At 44.3% G+C, this 18180-nt stretch overlaps 1 protein-coding gene across 4 annotated transcripts in view; it reads right to left on the reverse strand.

The window, feature by feature from the left end:
* Positions 1-540: 540 nt before the first annotated feature.
* The window catches only part of myo1f (myosin IF), a 29746-nt gene continuing 12106 nt past the window's right edge, over positions 541-18180 (reverse strand). For 3 of the 4 annotated variants that reach the window (XM_036978119.1, XM_036978117.1, XM_036978118.1), the window contains exons 2-28: positions 16041-16172; positions 15281-15370; positions 14971-15065; positions 10406-10493; positions 10112-10201; positions 9137-9268; positions 8817-8951; positions 8454-8586; positions 7368-7564; positions 5731-5811; positions 5528-5614; positions 5336-5422; positions 5074-5241; positions 4783-4868; positions 4601-4682; positions 4371-4477; positions 4120-4218; positions 3812-3956; positions 3522-3636; positions 3182-3351; positions 2879-3024; positions 2485-2631; positions 2185-2333; positions 1954-2016; positions 1552-1753; positions 1282-1457; positions 541-1001 (exon numbers count right to left, since the gene is read on the reverse strand). In XM_036978119.1, coding sequence (XP_036834014.1) covers positions 925-1001; positions 1282-1457; positions 1552-1753; positions 1954-2016; positions 2185-2333; positions 2485-2631; positions 2879-3024; positions 3182-3351; positions 3522-3636; positions 3812-3956; positions 4120-4218; positions 4371-4477; positions 4601-4682; positions 4783-4868; positions 5074-5241; positions 5336-5422; positions 5528-5614; positions 5731-5811; positions 7368-7564; positions 8454-8586; positions 8817-8951; positions 9137-9268; positions 10112-10201; positions 10406-10493; positions 14971-15065; positions 15281-15370; positions 16041-16118 — 3225 coding nt within the window. In that variant the 5' untranslated portion in view covers positions 16119-16172 and the 3' untranslated portion in view covers positions 541-924. The remainder of the gene's footprint in view (positions 1002-1281; positions 1458-1551; positions 1754-1953; positions 2017-2184; positions 2334-2484; positions 2632-2878; positions 3025-3181; positions 3352-3521; positions 3637-3811; positions 3957-4119; positions 4219-4370; positions 4478-4600; positions 4683-4782; positions 4869-5073; positions 5242-5335; positions 5423-5527; positions 5615-5730; positions 5812-7367; positions 7565-8453; positions 8587-8816; positions 8952-9136; positions 9269-10111; positions 10202-10405; positions 10494-14970; positions 15066-15280; positions 15371-16040; positions 16173-18180) is intronic. The other variant, XM_036978120.1, reaches the window with a different exon arrangement.

Raw genomic sequence — 18180 nt, forward strand, 5'->3', positions numbered from 1 at the left:
TTAACTTCAAGGTGAAGTTATTTTACAATCCATAAACTAGTTTTGTAACGAATTCAACATAGCATAACTATTATTTGTAATTACAAGTTTATAACAAAATAACCATGTATATTATCATACATCAGTCAAGCGTTTATGCTCAGTGCACATTGACTTGCAAGAATTGAAGACAAGGAAATGGTGCAGTGGCGCCTCCCAGTGGTTGTATAAAGCAGCAATCATAAGTAGAAACAATATCAAAGCAGCCTCCACACCCCAGGTTCGGTAAAAAGCTGAGGGATCAGGCTGGGGAAATGTAATCACAAAAATTCATAGACAGAGCTATGGGTGCAAGGAATGACCATCCAAGATAGAAAAATGATAATTTGAACCATGTTTTGAGGCTGTATAGTGTTTGTTTACATTTTCTTTGTTTACAAACATTTATAAGTTATATTTTTCAGGACTCAATGGTGGCATATCATTAATGTATTAGTCAACAAAATGGATGTAGAAACTGTTGATTGCCCCTTTAAAGGTAGTATTTACTCAAAGACAAAATCAGAATTTCTGGGATGCTTTTTATTCTACACTTGAGGGCATTACATTTGTTACACGGGTTATCACAAAGCAATTTTTTAAATAATATGCATAAAATCATTGCGTCCTATTTTGAGTTAGCACCTCAAAGCTGTCCTCTTTTGTGAAACTGGAAAAAGAAAGTCACGGTTCTCTGTTTCAGCTAGCTTTCCAACATGCATCTTATTCTGTACTCATATTGTTGTGCAGATATTATAAAGAACTGGTGATGATTCTATTGATACGCTTATAAATCAGATATCTCTTGTAATTACTGTTAGGCTTATATGCAATTCACCATTGCTTTACAGTGGATAGTCATGTCTGTTGTATACATTGTTTGTTGGGCCACAGGACAGGCAGTAATCAGATCTTCTCCACATAGTTCCCAGGGAAGAGTCCTTCCTTGCCACAAAACCTGCCTCTCCACCAGCCTGATGCATCTGCAGGGGAACACAGAGATATGGACAGCTGTGGACTCCATACACAGTACAGTCTTAGAACTCATCCAATACAGGTCTGAGCATGAATTGATGCTGTGAGCTTATTTGGGATCAGCACTTAAAGCATAACAGCCCTGGTGTTGTAGTGCCAAGCATCCAACAAGTTCTCTAGTCTCTTCTGCCTCTTTCTTCTCACCCTTTTCCGTTGTTGAGATGGACACAGTTTCTTAACAAATAGAGAATTGAGTACTATTCTATTCCTTCCCTACGTGTTCCTCACCTTCATTGAGCAGGTCGATGATATCATTGGTGTCGAAGCTGAGCTCGTCTGTGTCCTGGCCAGCATACTGGTACAGCGCCCGGCAACGCGGGCCGGTGGGGCGTGGCTGGGCCTTGGGCCGGCTGGATGGGGCCGGGGGTGGCCGCTGGCTGCTGATACTCCTCTTCCTCTGCATTCTGGAGAGGGGGGGGGGGTGAGAGAGAGAGATGAGAGAGAGGGAGATAGTATATGTTGTGAATACCCACTGTGTGCTCAGTTTATTCAGCTCACCCAGACACGCCCTGGTCAGGCACGTTGAGGAAGTCCAGGTTCCCCTGCTGAGTCTGAGCCGAGCCTCGTCTTGTATTCAGGGAGCCCAGTTTGGGGAGGGCGGCGCTGGGGGGCCGGTTCTGTTTCTGGGGGATGGAGTAGGTTTGCTCTGGCTGCTGGGGCGGTTGAGCACCTCTACCTCTGGGTGCACCATTCTGGTGCCCTAGTCAAAGAAGAGGAACACAGATACCATCAAAACACAAGTATACCATTGTATACCATTCATACACTAAGACCTCTAAGATCTCAACATAATTATCACAGTGGTGGTACACAGTTCACAGTAAGCACTGCAAGTCCATGTTCATGAAGTGAGGCCTGCCAATGACGTAGGAACATATCTGGACCAAATAATGAGTTTACCTCTGCTAGGAGGCTGACTCCTGCCCCCTCCATGGTTCTGTGGAGATCCCTTCTTGGTGGGTTCTGACAAAATAAACATGTAGAGTTTTAAACTATGACATATTAGGATTAACAGGTTATATTATATACTTTACACTGTATTGAGTCAGACTTAGTATTATATACATTATCTACTATATCTATGTCTCTTTTCCACTTCGGTATGTGATTTTTTCTGTTCCTGACACTCACTGGAGGTCTTTGGCAGGCCATCTCCCACGTTGATGGTGAGGGTCTTTCCAGCTGGTTTGATCTCTGCCAGGTCTCCCTGTCCCCTCTGGAACACCACAACACGGGTGCCCCCTCCACCCCAGCCCTCCTTCTTCACCCGGAATTCCAGTCTGTAGAGAGCCACAACAGTGGACATGAATGATATGATCCTTTTTACCAGATGCTTTCATCCAAAGTTAACTCGATCAACTAAACTATGGAGACCACACATAGAGAGTCATATATCAAGGCTGTTCCTATCCAGTATGTGTGTAGTCATACCTGTCGTTGAAGGAGAGAGACAGCTTGTTCTTGGTCACCTCTTCATAGCGCTTACAGAGCAGGCTGAGGAACTCAGTCTTGAAGTTGGACTCTAGCAGACTGTCATACTGAGCCTCATGCACGATGAAGAAATCATCCTGTCTCATACTACAAAGAGAGGGAGAAAGGCAGAAATGGAAAGGTTTGAGGGATTGCCGTTGAGAGAAGACAAGAAGTGTCACACACAGTAGGCCGATATAGCAAAGTTCTTTTTTTTTTACATATCCTGTGTGATCAGTTCCTGTTTATTAATGACAACACTGACCACAAAAGTTCCCAATGGTACTGCCTGGAAATACATCATACTGGACTGTTATATGCTATTCTAAGTCGAGCAGGGAGAAAACCCCTTTACCTGAGAGAGACAGAGTGGATGCTCTCAAACTCCAGCTTCCTCTTTAACACCTCTTTTATCTGTCCCTTCTCTGGCCCCTTCTTCACCTTCTCTCTGCCTATCAGGTAGATGCCCTTGGGAGACAGAATCAGGTCCCTCTTGATGGACTGGAGAGAGAAAATGGGAGGGGGAGAGAAAGAATAAGAGTGAGAATGAGTGTGTGTAAATGGAAGATGGAAGAAGTTAACCCCATGTTGTGTTGTTAACCCCGGCATTGGCTCTCTTTTCCTCACCGCTCTGTAGGGGAGGGACAGGTAGACTCACATTGAACCTGCGGTCAAACTTGTTGACAGAGTCTGCAAAGTCGACTCGCTCCCTCTTGGCCAGGAACTGTCTGAGCTCAGGCCTCTGCTCCAGGCCCAGATAATCTCCTACAAAGTTCCTGTTGATGCTGTTCCTCCTCCGCTCCTTAGAGTTGTACAGGATGTCCGAGGCTGCGGATAACATGCGAGAGAGCGGAGTACATGGTCATTTTAAGTAAGAACCTTCAAGGACATATTCATTGCTGTATATTCATTTTCTGTATTTACATTGATTTATGTATATTCATATTTCTTCCTTGTTTCATCCCCACACACCCCTCTAGGATCATTGACACACTTACCCTCCTCCCTCATCTGTTCATATTTCCTCCTGGCGATATACCTTCTCCAGGCTTTCTGGATGGTCCTGGCGAACATGTCGAATTTCCTCTCCCGCATCTCTTCCAATAGGAAGAGCTAGGAGAGACGGAGGGGAGAGGGAATGCTTTGATCAAAGAAACCCTTTTACAGCATATTGATGAATACCTCACACCTTTTTTGTAATACATTTCATATATTCATTTAAACCGGGAAGACCCATTGAGATAAAAGAAATAACACTTTTCTCAGGGAGACCTATGTGGGCCCCTACCGACTCTGGGGCCTTGACAAAGACCTTGGAGCGCCCCATCTGGTACTGATCTGTGTCCATGTTGACAGAGCGGAGGAGATGCAGGACCCCCTGCTGCTCTCCCCCCCGCCAGCACGGCCACGTCTCTGCCGTCAGGATGGCATACCTGTAGGCCACACACAGAGGGTCAGGCACTGGGGGGGGGGACATACACTACAACCCCCCCCCCCACACACACACACACACACTGAGAAGAGGACACAAAGCAGACACTGAAGGACACCCAGCAGACACTGAAGGACACACACCTAAGAGTAAGTAAGACTCACCTCTGTAGGAACTTATTGAAGACTCTGCGGTAGGCGTAGCCGGCTCGACGTACACGGATGTTCTCCCGCAGCCCAAGGTACTCCACCTGGTGCTTGGCCCTAAACTCACACACATAGTTTCATCATCCCCTTTATTCTGATGTTCCATTTCTAATGTTCCAAACTATGCCGTCACAACTTCCTGCTGAATTCTCTGAATGTTCTGCTATTGGATATTTGGTGTCTGTTGGGGGGGTGTAATAGAGACAAACCGGCTCTCCTCCCAGTCCTTGGGTCTCTTAGTCTCGTTGGGTTTGATACATCGGATATAGTGGGGGGTGCACTTCATCAACGTGTTCACCAGATCATTGGCTTGTTTCTGCAGAGAGAACATAAGAAATGGATATACCACCATGTAGCTACTAATAATCTCAAACCTATGGGTGTACTGTTCCAGTCAGCCACTGAACCACAGTGCTGGCAGTAGAGTTGGGACTGTTACCTTGATCTTAGAGCTAGCAGTAGTGGGCCTGCTCTTCTTGTCCGTGTTGAGGTTTTCAGGGAAGAGGCTGCGGATGAAGTCACTGTGGGAACAAGATGGAGGACCACATTTCCCACATTATTTTCAAGCCTTGGTTGTTTTGAGACACGTGTCTGTTAAGGTAAAGATAGAGGCATACGTACTGTTCACTGCTCTGCATGAGTTCAATGAGGTCAGTAAAAAGCACGTCCCGGTTTCTCTCACAGAAGCCATTTATTTCGTAGGAGACCTGAGGTGACATGAGACATCATGTGTAAATATCAACATTCACACCGACCTTCACACTTCCTTCACCCACATGTCTACCTAACCCTAACCCTAACCCTAACCCTAACCCTAACCCATTGGTGGAACATTCCTTTCTACCTCAGCCTAGAAGTGTCTACATCTATGTGTTTTGAGCGTGAGAAGACTTGTCCTCTCCTGGTACCCACCTTGCCTGCATAGTGGTGGATGACAAAGCCAGAGTTCCAGCTGTTGAAGTGTTCGTGAGTGCCCACCGCCGCCGAGAGCTTCTGGAGCAGGGTGCCATCTGCCCCCTCACCCTTGGCATGCATGGTGGCACACACATCGTCCAGCACACTCATGATGCCTGGCGGGTTCTGGAGGGGATTGTTAGACATTTAGCGTGGTAGCCACAAGCAGAATAAAGACATTTGTGGAAATTCCATTGAGATATTGTCATTTTGGGCTCACCAACTTATTCTCGATGAGGTCACACACAACCTTGTTGTTGAAATACTCAATTGGTGTCCACTTGATGCCTTCCTGAACATACTCTTCCTGTGAGAAACACAGAGAGATAGACAATGCCAATATAATTTTCACAACATCCAAGACACCTCGTAAAGAAAATGAAGAGTGTTGATGTTTGAGAGTGGTTTGTACCTGTTCAGCCTTCAGTGTCAGCTCAATAAATATCTGCTGTAGCTTCTCATTGACAAAGTTGATGCAGAACTGCTCAAACCCATTCCTCTGTCAGAAAGCACACATCCAGATTGAAGACAATGTTATCACACAGCTATGTCTGATCTTGTTATCCCATCAGAGATCAGAGATGTACATGTCTATGTATTTAATATACCATTCACCTGAAATATCTCAAAGCCATATATGTCAAGTACTCCTATACTGTATTCTTCATGAGGTTTCTGTATGGCTTTGTTTATTGCCTGGTAATAGGAGAGGAAGAGAGAGGAGAGTTCATTAGTATGAAATGGACGTGTCACCATTACTGTATTTGTGTCTGTGTGTGTATCGTTGCAGTGTATAGTAAACTCAGCAAAAAAATAAACGTCCCATTTTCAGGACACTGTCTTCCAAAGATAATTCGTAAAAATCCAAATAACTTCACAGATCTTCACCGATCTTCATTGTAAAGGGTTTACAATTACAGTTCATAAACAATTAATGAACAACCACCTGTGGAACTGTCGTTAAGACACAACTAACAGACGGTAGGCAATTAAGGTCTACTGACTCTGATAAACACCAAAAGAAAGATGCCCAGGGTCCCTGCTCATTTGCGTGAACGTGCCTTAGGTATGCTGCAAGGAGGCATGAGGACTGCAGATGTGGCCAGGGCAATAAATTGCAATGTCCGTACTGTGAACGCTGAAGACAGCGCTACAGGGAGACAGGATAGACAGCTGATTGTCCTCGCAGTGGCAGACCACGTGTAACAACACCTGCACAGGATCAGTACATCCGAACATCACACCCGCGGGACAGGTACAGGATGGCAACAACAACTGCCTTAGTTACACCAGGAACACACAATCCCTCCATCAGTGCTCAGACTGTCCGCAATAGGCTGAGGGAGGCTGGACTGAGGGCATGTAAGCCTATTGTAAAGGCAGGTCCTCACCAGACATCATCGGCAACAACGTTGCCTATGGGCACAAACCCACCGTCGCTGAACCAGACAAGACAGCAAAAAGTGCTCTTCACTGACGAGTCGTGGTTTTGTCTCACCAGGGGTGATGGTCAGATTCACACTTATTGTCGAAGGAATGAGCGTTACACCGAGGCCTGTACTCTGGAGCGGGATCGATTTGGAGATGGAGGGTCCGTCATGGTCTGGGGCGGTGTGTCACAGCATCATCGGATTGAGCTGGTTGTCATTGCAGGCAATTTCAACGCTGTGCGTTACAGGGAAGACATCCTCCTCCCTCATGTGGTACCCTTCCTGCAGGCTCATCCTGACATGACCCTCCAGCATGACAATGCCACCAACCATACTGCTTGTTCTTTGCGTGATTTCCTGAAGGACAGGAATGTCAGTGTTCTGCCATGGCCAGCAAAGAGCCTGGATCTCAATCCCATTGAGCACGTCTGGGACCTGTTGAATCGGAAAGTGAGGGCTAGGGCCATTCCCCCCAGAAATGTCCGGGAACTTGCAGGTGCCTTGTCGGAAGAGTCGGGTAACATCTCACAGCAAGAACGGGCAAATCTGGTGCAGTCCATGAGGAGGAGATGCACTGCAGTACTTAATGCAGCTGGTGGCCACACCAGATACTGACTGTTACTTTTGACTTTGACCCCTCTGTTCAGGGACACATTATTCCATCTGTTAGTCACATGTTTGTGGAACTTGTTCAGTTTATGTCTCAGTTGTTGAATCTTGTTATGTTCACACAAATATTTACACATGTTAAGTTTGCTGAAAATAAACACAGTTGACAGTGAGGGGACGTTTATTTGTTTGCTGAGTTTAGTTGTCCCTGACCTCCACCAGGTAGTCAAAGAGTCGTGTGTAGAGGGCTTTAGCCAGGGCGTCTCGGGTATAGGTGGCTTGTTCTTGATTGAGTGTCACATCGATGGACTCAGACTTTCCACCCCACTTTGAGTCCATCTTTCTGCTGGTCAGTTTGTCTTGCAGACGCGTTGGGTCAACGCCCAGTAGATAGGCAGGAAAGGCAAGCACTGGGAGGGAGGAAAAACATACAGAACAAACAGAACACCTGAGCAAAATACATGAATTTCTGCTTTCATTATGGCAAAAGTGTGTTTTGGTGTCTATCCCTGTCTAATATTTTTTCACCTTATGGGGACAGTTGCATTGATGCTTACTTGTGCATGTGGGGCTCTGTGTGCATGTGTTCATGTGAACTCTGTGTGCATGTGTTCATGTGGAGCCCTGTGTGCATGTGTTCATGTGGAGATCTGTGTGCATGTGTTCATGTGAAGCTCTGTGTGCATGTGTTCATGTGGAGCTCTGTGTGCATGTGTTCATGTGGAGCTCTGTGTGCATGTGTTCATGTGGAGCTCTGTGTGCATGTGTTCATGTGGAGCTCTGTGTGCATGTGTTCATGTGGAGCTCTGTGTGCATGTGTTCATGTGGAGCTCTGTGTGCATGTGTTCATGTGGAGCTCTGTGTGCATGTGTTCATGTGGAGCTCTGTGTGCATGTGTTCATGTGGAGCTCTGTGTGCATGTGTTCATGTGAAGCTCTGTGTGCATGAGTTCATGTGGAGCTCTGTGTGCATGTGTTCATGTGGAGCTCTGTGTGCATGTGTTCATGTGAAGCTCTGTGTGCATGAGTTCATGTGGAGCTCTGTGTGCATGTGTTCATGTGGAGCTCTGTGTGCATGTGTTCATGTGGAGCTCTGTTCATGTGGAGCTCTGTGTGCATGTGTTCATGTGGAGCTCTGTGTGCATGTGTTCATGTGGAGCTCTGTGTGCATGTGTTCATGTGGAGCTCTGTCTGCATGTGTTCATGTGGAGCTCTGTGTGCATGTGTTCATGTGGAGCTCTGTGTGCATGTGTTCATGTGCATGTGTGTGTATTAGGCATGTTTGTCTTCTCCCACTCACAGTCAGTGCTCTCCACCTGCCCATAGTTGCCTGCCTCTATGAAGCTGATGTTTCCAAGGTGCAGGATTCCTGTTATGATCTGCAGCCCCTGAGCCTGGTAGGCCTCTGGGATCCCAATCACATTCATGGCTTCCTGTGGACAAAACTCAACACTGATGTCTATGGTCCTGTACAGAGCGCCATTACTGCTGGCCCTGACAACACACTAGGACTGGGAATACACAATAGAACAGTATATTTAACTAATATAAGCCTGTATTATGAATATAAATATGAGTGTCAATTTGTTCCCAGTGCTTCTGTGATGTCTCAATAAAGAAAAAAAATGTGTACTCTGTTTTAAGCCCTGATGGCGGAAGGTACCATTGTCTCCTGAAAGTCCTTGCTGTCGTTGGTTCCGTCCACTTTGTATGTCCCAGACTGGTTCAGGTAGTAGTAGTAGTCTGGAGTCATGATGCCCAGGGCTTCTTTCTGCTGGGGGTTGGCTCCTTCTATTAGCTAAATACAACAGTTCAGACAAAACACAACTGAAAGTTATAGCACATGAATTACATATCAACAATTCACATACAATTATGAAACCCTACAGAACCGTTAAATCTGTGCTGTCGGGTGAGAAAGTCAAACACATTGTCATTGTGGGTTGTTAAGTTACTGCTGGCCTAGCTCGGGGCCTGACTGACCTGGTAGTAGACGTGGAAGTTCCTCTCGTTCTCATTCTGGCTCACCACCCTCGACTTCTCAAGAAGGAAGTTGGAGATTTTACCACCGTCCGGCTCTCCTCCTCTGCTAAACTGGATCTCAAAGTACTTACCCTGTTAGATCAGAACACACACAAAAACCTATCACTCAAATTAGACATGGTTCATTATTCTGACTTTGTGGGCAGGTAGCCTAGTGGTTAAGAGCGTTGGGCCAGTAACCGAAAGAGCGCTGGTATCGAAGCCCTGAACGGACTAGGTGAAAAATCTGTCGATGTTCCCTTGATCAGGGCACTATACCCTAATTGCTCCTGTAAGTAGCTCTGGATAAGAGCGTCTGCTAAATGACTCGTATTTAAATGGGAATGGGTATGTGGCCCTATGCATTGGTAGAATGGAATTATCAGAGCAGTGACACGAGATGTACTACTGCTCTGTACCACAAGATGTACCACAAAATAATATATTTACATTACCACACAGCTGTTGACCCCACTCAGGATTTCACCTCAGCTCAGTCTTCTCAAGCTCTTTCATCTCATTGTGTTGTTCTTCTATAATAGAGGCCTACAGTACATACAGCTGGGCACCTCAGAGGCAGGAAACCCCAGAGGTGACATGCACTCAGCCACAAAGCCTGCACTGTTGCATGTGGATGTGGTTAGGAGTTGAGGCTAACATCTCAGGATCTCAGCAGTAGGGAAAGGGGAGAGAGTGAAAGGTGGCTGTTGCATACTGCTGCTGTGGGTATATAGTCTGCAGAATTCAGATCACCTCTGGTAGAGCACAGGAAAAACAACAGCATCTGTGCACAGTGTATTGTCTATAAGAATAGTTAGCACAGAACTAACAGAAATGATCAGTTTACAGTATCAGTCTTACTTTATTAGCCCACACACAGTGTCTAGAGAGGAGGAGAAAGATGAAGGGAGGCTGATTGCTGTACATATCACTCACAAAGCGACTGGAGTTGTTGTTGCGGACAGTCTTGGCATTGCCGAAGGCCTCTAATAGAGGATTGGACTGGAGGATGATGTCCTTCACATGCTGAGAGACACATACAGAGAAACATCACAATACAGCACATCAGTTTCCTTCACCGGCATTAGTAATGGTAATGCTAATAGTAGTAATAGTAATGCTAATAGTAGTAATAGTAATGGTAATAGAAGTAATAGTAATGGTAATGGTAATAGTAGTAATAGTAATGCTAATGGTAGTAGTAGTAATAGTAATAACAGAAGGTAATACCTGCACTTTATCACCTCCTCCTGATACTTTGGAGATGTAACCCATAATGTATTTTGCAGCCACAGTCTTCCCAGCTCCACTCTCCCCACTGGCACAACACACACAAAACATACAGCCATATTAATGATAACCCTCTAATTTACACTGTATCAAAAAACCTTTTTGGGAAACTTGTTGTGAAGGTGATATTTGGCTGCACATGAGTTTCTGTTTCTTTTATACTAAACAAAAATATAAACACAACATGTAAAGTGTTGGTCCCATGTTTCATGACCTGAACTAAAATATCCCAGAAATGTTCCATACGCATATAAAGCTTATTTCTTTCAAATTCTGTGCACAAATGTGTTTATATCCCTGTTTGTGAGCATTTCTCCTTTGCCAAGATAATCCATCCACCTGACAGTTGTGGAATATCAAGAAGCTAATTAAACAGCATGATCATTACACAGGTGCACCTTGTGCTGGGGACAATAAAAGGCCACTCTATAATGTGCAGTTTTGTCACACAACACAATGCCACAGATGTCTCAAGTTTTGAAGGAGCGTGCTTTGGCATGCTGACTACAGGAATGTCCACCAGAGCTGTTGCCGGAGAATTTAATGTTAATTTCTCTATCATAAGCCGCCTCCAACGTTGTTTTACAGAATTTGGCAGTATGTCCCACTGTTTAACGTATACTGTTTACAGGAAACTCACTCTACATCCTTAGATGAAGTTGAGTGGGAAAAGGAACGGGGTGGTGAAATAAATTTCTGTCACGGACAAAAGAATTCAAAGGGTGTGATGATATTAATTAACAAAAATTTTGAATATGAAAATGGACGAAAAAAAGATTTGGCTCATTAATTTATATGGTCCAAATCAGGATGATCCACAGTTCTTCGAAAATATTTATACCAATTTATTGAACTTTTGATCTAATCATTATGGTAGGAGACTATAACACAGTGTTAAGTACCTCAATGGACCGTAAAGGTAATCACTCTACAAACTATCCTCACAGTGCCCTTAAGGAAATCACAAATATTATGGACACATTAAAAATAGTGGATATTTGGAGGCTAAAAAACCCCGACCTAGTGAGACATACATGGAGGAGAATTAATCAAGCTAGTCGTCTGCAATGTCTCATTAAAGATCTAGATAACTTTTCTGTACTCTTTGGACTAAAACCTAATTATGATAAGTGTACAATATTACATATTGGAAGCGGGTGGCAGCGGGAGGAGGCAGGGAAATGGTCTGTCTGCCCAATATAAAGGATCTAAACTGGCAGAGGCAGGTGGCAGCGGGAGGAGGTAGGGAAATGGTCTGTCTGCCCAATATAAAGGATCTAAACTGGCAGAGGCAGGTGGCAGCAGGAGGAGGTAGGGAAATGGTCTGTCTGCCCAATATAAAGGATCTAAACTGGCAGAGGCAGGTGGCAGCGGGAGGAGGTAGGGAAATGGTCTGTCTGCCCAATATAAAGGATCTAAACTGGCAGAGGCAGGTGGCAGCGGGAGGAGGTAGGGAAATGGTCTGTCTGCCCAATATAAAGGATCTAAACTGGCAGAGGCAGGTGGCAGCGGGAGGAGGTAGGGAAATGGTCTGTCTGCCCAATATAAAGGATCTAAACTGGCAGAGGCAGGTGGCAGCGGGAGGAGGTAGGGAAATGGTCTGTCTGCCCAATATAAAGGATCTAAACTGGCAGAGGCAGGTGGCAGCGGGAGGAGGTAGGGAAATGGTCTGTCTGCCCAATATAAAGGATCTAAACTGGCAGAGGCAGGTGGCAGCGGGAGGAGGTAGGGAAATGGTCTGTCTGCCCAATATAAAGGATCTAAACTGGCAGAGGCAGGTGGCAGCGGGAGGAGGTAGGGAAATGGTCTGTCTGCCCAATATAAAGGATTTAAACTGGCAGAGGCAGGTGGCAGCGGGAGGAGGTAGGGAAATGGTCTGTCTGCCCAATATAAAGGATCAAAACTGGAGGAGGCAGGTGGCAGCGGGAGGAGGTAGGGAAATGGTCTGTCCAATATAAAGGTTCAAAACTGGAGGAGGCAGGTGGCAGCGGGAGGAGGTAGGGAAATGGTCTGTCCAATATAAAGGTTCAAAACTGGAGGAGGAATAAAAATAGCATAATTAGGAAAGTATACCAGTTTCATTTGAGGACCAGGATGTTGACAACTGTGCCATACAGATTGCAAAATAGTTGGGAAGAGATTTTTGATGTACTGATTCCATGGTACAGGGAGTATGAGTTGATATATAAAACAACGCAAGATTCAAGACTTCATGCTTTTCAGCTAAAATTATTATATAGAATTCTTCCCACCAACAAAATGTTGAATATTTGGGGCATAAAATCATCGAAGCTCTGCAGATTTTGTTGTGAGGATACAGAATCAATAGACCATTTATTTTGGTATTGCCTTCAGGTAGCCTGTTTCTGGTCTCAGGTTCAGGAATGGCTGAAAATGCATAGCATTGATCTAAAATTGGCCCTAGAAATAGTACTGTTGGGAGATCTAGAGAGACCGGGTCAGTCAATTACTAATACACCAATACTCTTAGTAAAAGTATTTATTTTCATCTCGCAATCTGTGGATTCTATTCGATTAGATAGATTGAAATTGTACATTAAACATCACAGTATAGTTGAAAGATATGAGTTGCATAGAAACCAGAAGTGGGTGGCCAGCAGAGATAGATGGGATGGGCTGAGGGAAGCTGAGGGTTGGGATTGCTGTGTGAGAGATAGAATGATGGTAAAAGATAAAAGTAAAACAAATTAATAAAATAAGTCAAAATAAAACATAATAAAAAGTACATTTGAATGACACTAAGTGGCAGTGTTTTTACAACTAATGCCGGTTTGCATGAGGCTGATGCTGTGTGGGTGTTTGTACACATGCATATACACACACTTATTCAAATGAACACCTACAAGAACACACACATACATGTAATAGTGCCAGACATGCACACAAACATATACAGTTGGCATTGCTGTTATGATTTCAGTTGTCCTTGATGTCCTTTGTTTTAAATGTATTATTATTTCACATTTTGTTGCATTGTTGTTTGCTGTTTTCTTCTGTCTTTTCCTTTTTTCTCTTTAGTTCATTCTCTTGGTTGTTGGTGCTTGGGGGGTTCTTGGGGGTGGGGAATGGAATTAATTGTAATTTTTATTTTGTTTTTTCTTCCTGGGGGGGACTGTGGGAAGAGTCTCGAATGGTTGAGGAACAGTTATTGGGGAACTGTGGAGGGATCGGGTTCGTTTTTTAACCTGGTGGTAGATCGGTCAACATGCCCTTGAGCAGGGCATTGACGCTGGATGCTTCTGTGTGTCGCTCTGAATGGGAGTCTGTTGGATGACTGGTATGATGTAGAGCGGCTTCACTGCAAGTAGTGTTTCGAATATTCAATAAATACAAATAAAAAATAAAAATAAATAATAATAAAGTATGTCCCACTGGCCTCATAACCAACGACCACGTGTAACCATGTCAGCCCGGGACCTCCACATCAGGCTTCTTCACCTGCTGAATAGTCTGAGATCAGCCACCCGGACAGCTGACGAAACTGTGGGTTTGCACAACCAAAGAATTTCTGCACAAACGGTCAGAAACCATCTCAGGGAAGTTTATTTGTGTGCTCGTCATCCTCACCAGGGTCTTTGCCTGACTTCAATTGGCAAATGCTCACCACGGATAGCCACTGTCACACTGAAGAAGTGTGTAGGTATGTATGGTGTCATGTGGGCGAGCGATTTGCTGATGTCAACGTTGTGAACAGAGAGCCCCATGGTGAAGGTGGGGTTATGGTATGGGCAGGCATACGCTACAGACAACAAACACAATTACATTTTATCAATGGCAATTTGAATACACAGAGATACCGTGACGAGATCCTGAGGCCCATTGTTGTGTCATTCATCCGCCGCCATCACCTCATGTTTCACCATGATAGTGCACAGCCCCATGTCTCAATGATCTACACAATTCCTGGAAGCTGAAAATGTCCCAGTTCTTCCATGGCTTGCATACTCACCAGACATGTCACCCATTGAAAATGTTTGGGATGCTCTGGATCGACGTGTGGGACAACATTCCACAGGCCACAATCAACAGCCTGATCAACTCTATGCGAAGGAGATGTGTCGCGCTGCATGAGACAAATAGTGGTTTTCTGATCCATGCCCCTACTTTCTTTTTTTAAAGGTATCTGTGAACAACAGATGCATATCTGTATTCCCAGTCATGTGAAGTCCATTGATCAGGGCCTAATGAATTTATTTTGATTGACTGATTTCCTTATATGAACTGTAACTGAGTAAAATCTTTTAAATTGTTGCATGTTGCATTTATATTTCTGTTCAGTGTAGTTAGAAAGGAAATGACACACTGATTGAGCTTTGGTTCTTTGTTAGTTCTGAGAAAAGTAGTGAGAGTAAATGTTTTTGGGTAGAATGACGCACATGAGAAGGCCTAAGGTGCGTTAGAGAGAGGCACAGAGATGAACTAGGACTACATACTGCCTGCCAGCAGAAAGAGATAGCAGTTATGACACTGGTATAATAACACACCTGATAATAACACACTGGTTCTCCTGATCAATCATCATGTTCCTGTACATGTTATCAGTCAGGGCGTAGATGTGGGGAGGGTTTTCATACTGGGCCTTTACATGGAGAAAGATGGACATAAAAACGAGAGAGAGAGAGAGAGAGAGAGAGAGAGAGAGAGAGAGAGAGAGAGAGAGAGAGAGAGAGAGAGAGAGGGGGGGGGGGGGGGGGGGGGGAGTTTAATATACAACTATGAAGGTAAACAAGGAAGTGAATGGGAACACAGTATAAAGACCAAAGTATGTGTTGAACAATAGGATGGTTTACTCACAGCCCCTTGGTAGAGTTCAATTTCCCGGTCAGTGAAGTAGGGCATCTGTTTGAAAGGGTTCACTGATATCAACACAGAGCCAATATAGGTCTGCACATGACGGTTAAGGGTGTTTCTGGTGAAATCACAGAATATGATATTGAAACAATCACAGCGAAATTGTTGATTATGTAAACTTTTCAAAAAGATAAATATCCCAAACCATACATTAGTTTCATCCGGACTGGATTACACACACACATATAATGCTTTTTTTCACACAAAGAATGAATTAAGTCCCGAATGTGCAGTAAAATATGTGCTAAAAACACGGAAGTGTGCTGTTGAGTCACAAAGTGGATCCAAAAGAGGAACAGTGCAGTCCTATTATTGCATACATTCATGTGTGTCTGCGCATGTGAAGAAGTTGAGTGAGTACATATGTGTGGTAGGGGGATGAGGCAAGGATGGTATGTATGTTTGTTATTGTGTTGTTGCTACTGTATGAGTGCAAACATCAGCTGTGCTCACGAATGATATAGAATGGAAGAACCTAATGCTATGGGCCAGTGGAATGACCTCAATGACCTCAATTCTCAAACGGTTTAAAAGCCATTTGTAACAGTTTTTTGTTTGTGTGTATGTGTGTATGTGTGTATGTGTGTATGCCTATAAATACATCCGTCTGAAAGTGTGTGAGGGGGCAGGTCTGCTCTATTTCTTCTGAAGAGACATTTGTGAGAAGTGATGAAGGTCCCTAACAGACAATGAAACAGGATACGAAGATGTAGTCATCCATGTATCTCTTCTTCAGGTTCTCCACGATGGCGTCTTCGCTGATCTTGGACAGTAGCACCATGTCGTCCACACCACTCTGCTTGACATTCTGACTCTGCCAGTGATACTTACTGCCCTGCAGGAGAGAATGGTCAGGGTTAGGGAATGCACACCCTTTGTATGTGTAATTGAGGCAGAGAGAAAAGCAGAGGTAGATCTATAGATGACCTAGTTCATACTGAATGTGAGCTACAGAACATTCTGAGTGGGAATCTACAAACAGGAGGGGTATAGAAAACCAGAGGAAGTATGGGCCAACTGTATTTGGAAGGCATGTGCACCAGCAGACAACAGAGAGAAGTTTCTCAGCAGCAGGGTCTCTCTGTGTGTAACTGTGTCATTAAGAATGTGACTAACTGTGGTTATCAGTACAGGAAGCTGAGGACAGTTACCAGGCAACGCTCTGTAGATGAGGTGAGCATATGCCAATTTGGCCATCTCTGTGAAGTACTGTTTCCCACTCTGATCTACGACAGTGATAACCAGTAGTTGTGGTATCTATTGAATATGCTTCCTATAGGAGTCTGTGGAATGGGAGGGGACTCAGTTTAAAGTATACCATTGGACCACAGATAGAGCAATGAGACAGATATTTCACAGGATGTATAAATGTGAAGCATCTGGTTCGCGTTTCCACTCACTCCCAAATATGGTGATGAGAGGAAGCCCAGTGGAAGGCAGTGGGAGAAGATGGAGCGAGATGGATTCTGGCCAACATTCTGCTAATTTTCTCATTGATAAAACATTTGATCTCGATACAGTTTTCTGTTTCCAAAACTAGAATCTGTTACGAACAGAGTAGGCTAAGTTTTGTAGGCTTTACCCGTTGCCAAAGTTTCAAACAACTGCATTGTTTAGAAGGAGTGCAAGGGCGAATTGAGTTATTGCACACACGCGCTTCACAGAGTAGGCGTTCCCTAAAATAAATATGCAAATACTTGCTAGAACACACCAATAGGCTGTCACTAGCTCTTGCTTATGCTGCCCACTAGGATGTATTTGCTCCCACTGGAACTGACGTCCTGTGGTCTATCTGGGGTTAGTTATACAAATCTGTGATTGGGCCTTCTTTGGTGATTTCTTTACCCAAAATGAACGTGGTGCATTTTAAAGTAACTGCCAAAAATAAGACCCTCTTTTCATTTTCTGCTCCCCTCCCATTCCTATGCCTTCAATATGATGATGACGTCCACCACATCGTGCAGAGAGTTTCCTGACTTCCCTATCACCACATAAAGAGATGAGTTGAACCCGGTTTGGCCAACGATGTTGTATGATATGATCTTAGCCTTGTTTGGGTTCCCAACGCTGTTTTGTTTTGTTTTGATGTGGATCCTGAAAATAGGTCTAACATGATTACTGTGGTCTGAGTCCCAACTCTCTCAACCTTCTAGTGATAGAGGAGAAGGTTCTAATACGAATGTATATTCCAACCCCAGTGAGTCAGTCAACTCTCTGGCCAATCAATCAATGATATTCAATTACAAATAAGCTACCATGAACATTAGATAGTGTAAGAAAACAAGCAGTACTTCAGTCCTTGAAGGCCGGTATTGCATCTCTGTTGTAAAGAATGATACCCACTTTTCATGTGAACAACCTGAGTAAGGCTGTTTGTTTGTCACACCTTTCAGACCACAATCCATACGTATTCTGCTCAGCACTCAGCACTACTCAGCACTACTGTGAGTGAGTCAGCCTGTTGTAGAAAAAAGTTGTGACAATGCATCCAAAATCAATCTATCAATGAAAATAGTCTTATTGTAAGCTTACTCAACTATCTTAGAAAATCTTTTGTGTGTTTGCGCATCCAGCAAGAGGCCGGATCTGTGCTTGGGAGTCTGTGTGGGGAGGAAGTATTGTGTTAGAAACTACAGGCCCCTCTGTCTCTCTGTCAGGGCTGCTGCACTTCCCTTCTCACGGCTCACCACTACATCTTGTGAAACCCTGTCCACTTTTCAACCCGTCACTGCTGCTCTTCCATTCCAGACAATACTACAGAACTTCTTTAAACAGTTCACCCTCACATTTACATTTGAATCCAGAGCGACTTGCTGTTAGTGCATTCATTTTAAGATACAGTG

The sequence above is a fragment of the Oncorhynchus mykiss genome, chromosome 5, assembly GCF_013265735.2.
Source record: "Oncorhynchus mykiss isolate Arlee chromosome 5, USDA_OmykA_1.1, whole genome shotgun sequence".
Taxonomy (NCBI): domain Eukaryota; kingdom Metazoa; phylum Chordata; class Actinopteri; order Salmoniformes; family Salmonidae; genus Oncorhynchus; species Oncorhynchus mykiss.